General features: G+C 39.3%; 1 protein-coding gene across 1 annotated transcript; it reads right to left on the bottom strand.

Annotated features, from left to right (window-relative positions):
- Positions 1–2,862: 2,862 nt before the first annotated feature.
- On the bottom strand, positions 2,863–8,372 carry rps15a (ribosomal protein S15a). The gene is made up of 5 exons (XM_034188308.1): positions 8,289–8,372; positions 7,322–7,459; positions 5,210–5,289; positions 5,041–5,126; positions 2,863–2,984 (listed from the first exon to the last, which is right to left on the bottom strand). Exons 2-5 carry the CDS (start codon positions 7,452–7,454, stop codon positions 2,891–2,893), a joined length of 393 nt encoding a protein of 130 aa, XP_034044199.1. The 5' UTR covers positions 7,455–7,459; positions 8,289–8,372; the 3' UTR covers positions 2,863–2,890.
- Between the last annotated feature and the right edge of the window lie 381 nt (positions 8,373–8,753).

Here is an 8,753-nt window from a genome sequence, read left to right as displayed (position 1 = left end):
ACTGAGCATTATTTAAAATATGTTTCTCAATAAATTTATCCAATCTTGTTACAAAAACTTTTTCCATAATTTTAGAAAACTGTGGAAGCAATGATACTGGCCTGTAATTAGAAAAATTATGTTTGTCTCCATTTTTATATAATGGGACTACCTTAGCAATTTTCATTTCATCTGGAAAAACCCCAGTTGACAGAGACAGATTACAAATATAAGTAAATGGTTCAATAACAATTTCTATTATACTTTTTACAGTCATCATGTCTAAATCTTCATGGTCAGTTGATCTTTTGCTTACACAGTTTTTTACAATATTTCTTATTTCATCTTTTTCCACATTGTCCAGGAAAATACTATTGACCGTATTTACCAATGTACATAATTTATCTTCTATTATTGGTTTATTTCCCACCAGACTTGACCCTACATTTGAAAAATAATCATTAAACCCATTTGCAACTTCTTTTATATCATATATCTCTTTATTTTCCTTAAAGTAATTTGGAATAGTTTCGTTCCATCACTATCAATCACACTTTTTATAATTCCCCATGTTACCCTCATATTATCTTTACTCTTATTTAGTTTTTCACTGTAATAATCTTTTTTTTGTTTCCTAATTATTGTTAATAGTTTATTTTTATATTTTTTGTATTTATGTTCTGATTCCTTTGTTTGCAATTTTAAAAAGCACCTGTATAAATAGTTTTTCTTTGCACAAGCATTTTTTATTCCCTTTGTCAGCCATGGTTTATTTACTCTTTTCTTACTAATTTCAATTAATTTACAATTTTTATTGTATGATTTCATCAATATTTTCATAAATGAGTTATATGCTACATTAACATCACTGACATAAACTTCTTCCCAGTTTTGATTTTTAAGGTCATATTTTAATGCCTCTAAGGCTTTTACTGACTTATCTCTTTTAAAGTTTATATCAGTTTTTTTGTTGTACCTATTTTTATATTTAAATATTGAAAAAATTGGTAAATGGTCGCTAATATCTGTCATGAAGATCCCATTCTTGATAATTTCATCTGTTCTGTTTGTAAATATATTATCAATTACCGTTGCACTTTGCGATGTAATTCTGGTTGGTTTTGTTATCAAGGGGAATAACCCCAAACTATACATTGTATTCACAAAATCACTTGATCTTTGGCAGCTGGAGCTTTCTATGTTAATATTAAAGTCCCCACACATAAAAAGCGTTTTGTTTTTAATTTGATGGAATAATTCAATTATTTTATCCGTAAATTTCACAACACAAGAATCTGGTGCTCTGTATACACAACTAACTAAAATATTCTTAGATGTTTCATGTACAAGTTCCACTGTTACAATTTCTATGACATCATTCATAATTGTCATTTCTTCAACAATTGTACACATCAGATCTGTTTTTGTATACAGAGCAACACCATCGCCTTTTTTATATCTTCTGTTTACAAAATACAGCTCATATCCCTCCATTTGAACTTCATCCATGAGATCATCTGCTTGGTCTAAAAAAGTAACTGTTACTGACTGCCACAATCTTTTTTTCTTGATTTCTTATAGTGTTTCTTAAAGCCAGAAAGTTGCCATTTGAAATGACTTTAGTTTTGTGTCATGTCGGTGATCTGCTTTTTTTCTACAAAATTAAACAACTGAATGAACATCCTCCGAGGCCGGTGATTCCATAATTTTTGCCAGGGGTTGTACCGAGTTAGCTTTTTAAGATGAGGGGCGGGCCCTACAGATATTAAAATTATTCTCTGGTGCCAAGCAATCGATGCATCAGCATAACCTCCAAAATTAACATTTCAAAATAGTTCTTGTAAATCATCTAACATCAGGTGAACTGGACCCGAGATGGAAGAACCAGAAGGCTGTGTGAGCCAAGGATGAAGGTTTAAGTTTATAAGACATACATGCACAGCTGGACTGGGACAAAAATTTGACCCTGAACTTTTTGGTCCCGTCTGGCCTACCACTACAAACCGTGTAGATACTGTGCCAACTCAACCCCTGTGGAAGTACATATAAAAACACACAAGCCCTTAACACTACTAAACTGAATTTTCCAATTAGATAACTACATTTTGTTGTAACACACCACACTATGCAGTTTGCTGAGTACATTTGATTTGAAAATGTACTCAGAAGAGTTACCATGGCAAAATGCAGCCAAAAAAAATAAATAAAACACAGGCAGCCATTTGCCCATTATTGATCAGCCCACTGGGAATTAATAGCTTCAATGCTGCGAAGAGAATCTGAGGAAGAACAAAACATCTACCAAAGTGCACCATCGCTAAAGAGAAACATTAAAGTTTAATTTTTCTGTACATTGTCATCATCTGGGCATTTTGTTTTGTTTTTTTTTTAATTCAACATATTTTAAAGTTATCACCTACAGGCGTCTTAAGACGCTAAAAATGTCAACACTTGGGTAGTTTTCAAAAAGACAAAACAGAAGTTTCAGGCCCAAATTTTTCCCCAGTAGGTGCAGACAATTTGTGGGATTTTTATGTTAACGGTACCTGCATGAACTCTACAAGCAAACATCTCTCCAACTACGTTTTTTTGTCACCTCACAGTTGACTAAATTATCAGAGTATAGTTACTGGTTTTGTTTGTTCTTTTTACTGAACTTATCATTTGAAAAATATTGAGTTTAGAAACCTTTTTTATGTTCACTTTTCAATCCTGTACTAATTTTTGTCACTTCAAATTCAGGGCACCCCCCCCCCCCCAAAAGGTAGAAAACAAGGGGTGTCCCTTAGCGGACTTATGTGCTTTGGGTGCCCCGTGGTTGATAAATTTCATCTTGATATTTGTACTGAATGAACTCAGAGTCCAGCCAAACGGTCATTTTTTAATTACTTTTTATTTGCAGTTTTGTATTTTAGAAAAAGAAACCGAGGATTTTTCCTCCTGTGTGTTTCCGTCTGGCCTCTTCATGGTCCATGATGCCAGCTGAGGTCGTCATCACAAGATACCTGCAGAAAAAGAAGGAGACACGTCACCTTACAGCGCTGCTCGGTCCAACACAACGGGAAGTTGGAAAAACACAAATACAAGTAACATGATCTGGTGAAGTCTGGAAACATGACATCAAACACCGAAGTAACCAAAAAACACAAACAGGTGACGAACCAACAAAATGCATCTGTAAAAAGAACCTCAAAGAGATACACAAGATTATAATCTTCCTTCTACGGTCGCACTTAGGAACAAAAAGTGTTTCCAGGTCCTCACAGCAAGAGAAGCTATAATAAAGAGTTTCACACACAACAACCTAATCTGCAACAAAAAAAAAAGAATCTGCAGAGTCGATACGCGGCTACACATTATACTTAACAGTAAACAACCCCCCCCCCCAAACCGGGTTTTAGATTCAGCTTCCTGATGTTCCTCATTATGACTTTGTGGACATACTCCACTGGTTTCTCTTCATGACAGAAGAATGAGCCAAATACATTTGGTTTTATTTTACTGAGCCACATGAGAAAGAGGAGCCAGTTAACAGCAAGTTAACTAAAACTAGCTGTATGTGGACTTGTGTTTAAAGCACTTTATGTAAAAGGTTGTTTTGTGTGGTTAGTTTTGGATATTTTCTCCACATTCAAATGTCTTAATATTACTAAGAACGAGCTTTGCTGAGAAAGTATACTTTCCTTCTCCGTGGCTGAAAAGAGTTAAAATATTTTGGCAGAACAACGAGATGGTAAATGGACTGCATTTATATAGCACTTTTCCATCTGCATCAGACGCTCAAAGCACTTTACAATAATGCCTCACATTCACCCCGATGTGAGGGCGCTGCCATACAAGGTACTCACTACACACCGGGAGCAATAGGGGATTAAATAGGGGACCTTGCTCAAGAGCCCTTAGTGATTTTCCGATCAGGCTGGGATTTGAACCGAGGATCTTCTGGTCTCAAGCTCAACACTTAACCATCACCTTCCATCGTTACGACTGATGGAAATTCGTTGTAGCAATGGAAAACTTTAATCCCTGTGGTGTGGATGGCAACCACGCAGGCAGACAATCAGTCCATTTCCAACCATATGTTGGAGGCAGGTGAAACGTGTCCTTGACCTTCTCTAATTGCTGGGGCCGTCAACACTGAGGCAGCTGTGTGCTCCATCATGCCCAAAAAAACGCACCGCACAGGCCAAAATGTGGCAGCCAACCTTCCCTCCCCCAATGTGCCTATACGAGTTATAACTGCAATCAAATGATGTAGCAGTGCAAACCATCAGTGACGCCGTATCCTAATGACGGACGCACACATTTGAGAATAAACTGATCACACTGTTCAGTAACAAATCATAACTTCAGAGTAGTGTCACTTTAGCAGTCTCTCATCCAGAATTTCATCCATTTCCCCTTCAGGTGTGAGGGCGTTTAACCCCATACATTCAACGCCTTCTGTCTTTGGGAGTTTTTAACAAATCATGTTGGTACAAGTACCTGAGTCCAATTCAGCCTCTAATTTAAAGAATAGCCCAGCCGTCTAACTGAGCCATAAACGGCTCACATCACCCACACATATACAGTTTTTCCCCCCTACATGGACATGAATAGGGTTAAATGTTCACATCATAAGTACGCAAAATATAAATTTGTACAGTGTGTTGAAATTGTTGTGATATAACAAATTCATAATAGCTGGTACCTCTGATGATGTGACCCCTAAACCAATAAAACCTGACGGGTTTTGCCAGTCTGCGGGGACCTGGTGAAACAGATCAACCCCACGTGTGCACAAAACGGCACCTGCTTCATTCTTTGCTTCACCTCAACACACACAGAGGATTCCTAATACGTAGACCCGGGTTGGACTCCTGGTCATGCTGCCTGTGCAAGTCCCTGGGAAAGTGACCTGCACAGATCTGATGGATCTCAGAACTTATTCACACTTTGAGATGCTCCACAGAGTTATAAAATAAGTTAATTTTAATTTTCCTTCCAGGTTATTTTTGAAATGCATCTTTGGACAGAGTTACTAGTTAACACAAAGTCACAAACACAATCTGTGATTCTCACCCGAACTGTCTCGAGGGCAGCAGGTTTGTCTGCCACTTCTCCAAGTCTTTGATCTGGAGATCAAAACGTGGACTGATCACACCACACTGAAGGGGGGAGAGTTCGTTAATCCAAAAGAGATTATGACAGAAGTGACAGAGATAAACACCGCCCCCGGCACACACTTTACCTTGTTCAGTCTGCCTGTGAGATTGACTACTATTTTTCCGGCTCTGTGGTCGTCAATGATCTCAAACTCACCAATGTAACCTGGAGGAGAGTCGGAATGCGTCATAAGAGAAATGAAGCACAGAACTGTGCAGTTGGCAAGAACATGTTCTGTTAAATATACGTAGACACCGATGAACCAATCAGCATGATATCTGCGACAGTGAAATGAAGCCTCAACACGCTAGACTGCCAGCCAAATGCTTCACCGAAAGTTTCATTACGCCAAGCGTAACTTAACAGCTTATAAAAGGCTATGGATGGCTCCTTGTCCAAACATTGCTAACACAATTTACTAACACAATTTACTATATAACAGACTGGAGGCCACAAAGCACTAAGCGTGTAGCTTTGCACCAGAGCATTATAACAGCCATTATTAACAAGATAGATCAATCAATACACAGAGAGAAAAAAAAAAAAATCCAAAACACCAAGTGGTCTAACTGCTCCATACTAATCTTCATGATTTAATATTTTTTTTAAATGCAGCCTGTGAATTTTTGTTGTATATAAATGCTCTAAGTTAATATTCAGTTAAAGATAAAGAAGAAAAGACATTTTAAACAGGCCACCTTTCTTTAAACAGTGTTTTCAATCAATTGGTAACAACCAGAAAAAAAAAAAAATTAGATTAATCATCAGAATCAATAAAGGTCAAACAATCTTTGGTTTCATTTTAGTTTGCATACTGCACAACATATACCCCCCCACCCCACCCAACCACAGCCAAAAAAGTGTGTCCGTGTGCTCTGCACCAGCTATTGTGCACACAGTTAATTTGAAGTATAATACTCCATGTTCATGTAGAAGTTTTAGAGTGTGCCATGTGAGAGTTGTTTATGTGAGAAACACCTAACAAATATCTTACAATAAATATGGTGATAAAAGCACTAACTCAGCATGTGTCCAATCTGCTATCACAGATTTTTTCTCTGTGTTGTGAGATTGTCTGAAGCCCCTTTCACATTGGTGTCTTCGTAGCTGCGTATAGCGGCGTTGTTTCATTTAAATACGCCTGAAATGTGCGCGTACTCAGCCTTTTTCCGTGTTCGTTTCATACTTGCAGCTGCGCGTGTTCACGTTTTAATGTGCACACAGTCATGTGTACCATGCTGCTATTAAACCAGTTCAGTGCTATTTTCCGCCTCTGTGGAAGTGCGCTCTGTTCTCTACTGCAGGTGTGGTGCAGCTCAAAAACAGTCATTTAACATTTTTTTTTTTCTCTCTCTCTTGTTGGATCACTTTCATTGTGTCCAGATGCTGCCGAGTCTGGCTGTGGTAAAGGCTGCCCTGAATGAAACGCTGTGACTCAAACTCGCTAAAGCTCCGGTTGCTCCGATCAGGTCCGCTGATCTGATCAGACCTGATTAATCAGGACCTTTGACGAGCGCACCAACATGCAGCGAAGAGGCTTTTATTTTAAAGTCACAGGTTTGATGAGAGAGAGCGAGCTGCTGTTTCTGCATTTCTGAGTTGAGGTTCGATTCCTTGTTCTGATCACACACAGGTGTTGTGGGCTGCATGATCATGTGATCATGTTCTCCAGATGATTCCTCTGGATTCACGCACTTAGTTATTGGTTGTGCACAGAAGCGCGATGTTGCACATACTTGCATGCAGTAACGCTGTGCTGCGCAGACCTGCTTAAAACTGCATTCGGCGCTCTACGCCAAAGAACATGTTTAATTTCTTCCGTCCTATGCGCGTAGCCCTCAACATACTGCTGCGTAGGGAGAAAAAACTCGACGTAGAGCTGCTCAAAGTGGGCGGAGAGCTGCTCAACTCAGTAGACGATACGCTGCAACGAGCAGCTCTACGAATATGCTAATGTGAAAGGGGCTTCACCCAGATGAGAGTCAACAGAAACAGCAAAAACAAGCTTCTCCCCAATGAGTTCCTGCAAAGGTGCTGCAATGAGGACAGCAGCTTTTTGAAAAGTTCAGACTTTCAACTTAAAACCCCACAGCAGCCACGCACAAAAAGAAGCCGTATTCAGCGCTTTCTGTCAAGGCAGCTGCATGCATTCTTATTTATGGCAAATGGAAGAAAAAGAGATTTAAAGCCTACTTACCGTGTTTCATCATGACAGTGAGGAAGCGCACAATGACCTTGGAGCAGGGCCTGATGAGGACCTGGCGTTTTCCGCGCTTCTCAGCATTGTTGATGCTCTTTAGAGCATCCGCAAGAACATTCATGCGCACCATGATGCCTGAAGACAAGAAAAGACAAAATATATATATATATAAAGTTTTTATGCCATCAGGTGTCAGACCATTAAAAATAAAAACTCAATCACCTCCAACTGATTTTCCCAAATATGATCTAAGCTGTTCTGCAGGCTGAGATCAGAAAACCTGTTTTTAAAACCGTGTGCATTCACACAGCCATCAATAAGAACCAACGTCGTGCAGGAGACTTCATGCTTCCTGCAGAAGAACGTTTAAGCTCCGGTTCTTCTGCAGAAAAGTCTCACTTTTGTTTTTTTACTCCCAAATGAAGCAGAAACCAAAAATAAATCCTGCACCTGGGACCAGAAAGGTGCTGCTATCAGCCCGGTTAGTAAATCCAAACCAAAGTAAAATTCTCACCGTCTCTATTTATTAAATGTTTTTTTAAAACCTCGTAAATAAGAGAACAGCAGCAGTAATTGTTAGCTCCACTGCAGTTAGACTCACGGCTAACCCTGCTAGCTTTAATATCGAAGACAGCGACTAACATTAAGCAGTCAATCCGAGCGGCCAGTTTTTTAGGGGATAACCAGGCTGTTCTTTGGTCTTTGCGGGGTAACAGGCTGCTGCTCTTCGTCCCTCGGGTCAGAGTTTTAACGTCCCGCCGTCGGGGCCGAGCACAGAGACAGACCGCTGCCTCGAAGTGTAACCAAAATACAATCCATCCGTCTAGAACATTCACACAATAATCATCTCAGAAACATGCACACACCTTTAGGCTTCAAAACGACCACAAAAACGCTACATTTAACCACCAGATGCCTGAGATATCGTTAAGATTGGAGACAGAACCGTAAAAATGCAACTTACCGGGTCTGCGATATGGCGAAAAGAGGAAGTGGATGAAGCTTGCAGTGCATTGTGGGAGACATCCAAGATTTATCCAGGTCAAGATGATTCGCGCTGCAAAGCCCGAAAATTAATATTATTATTATTATTATTATTATTTTATTCCAGACTCATGAGTACATAGATACATGATATGTACAGAGGTCCATATGTGGGCAGTTACAGATTTATACAGTGAGGCTTGTGTGTAACGTCCTGATCCTGGACCTGTATTTGAAGCAGGTGTCAAGAACAGCACATATGATGGGATTCACAGACTCGTCTAAACCAAATTCCTGATCACAGCCTGTATGTCAAAGACTGTGCAGAGTGGACTTGTACTCTCATATTTAGTGAATCCAATGAATAATTTAACGATGTTATGATAGGACACATACAGTTTGTTGACAGATGATTTCTTGTAGTTCCAACACAGTTGAGCTGTGT

The sequence above is a fragment of the Thalassophryne amazonica genome, chromosome 15 (genome assembly GCF_902500255.1).
Source record: "Thalassophryne amazonica chromosome 15, fThaAma1.1, whole genome shotgun sequence".
NCBI lineage: Eukaryota > Metazoa > Chordata > Actinopteri > Batrachoidiformes > Batrachoididae > Thalassophryne > Thalassophryne amazonica.
Note: the sequence above shows the minus strand (reverse complement) of the source record. Positions and strands in the feature narration are given on the sequence as shown.

What these genes read in the sequence shown, in the direction of transcription:
- rps15a (XM_034188308.1), bottom strand. Translation starts at nt 7,454, where the DNA reads ATGGTGCGCATGAATGTTCTTGCGGATGCTCTAAAGAGCATCAACAAT. An exon ending in TCACAGGCAGACTGAACAAG is followed by an intron (nt 5,127 to 5,209) that starts GTAAAGTGTGTG and finishes TCCCCCCTTCAG; the next exon opens with TGTGGTGTGATCAGTCCACG. An exon ending in CTGCCCTCGAGACAGTTCGG is followed by an intron (nt 2,985 to 5,040) that starts GTGAGAATCACA and finishes CTTTTTCTGCAG; the next exon opens with GTATCTTGTGATGACGACCT.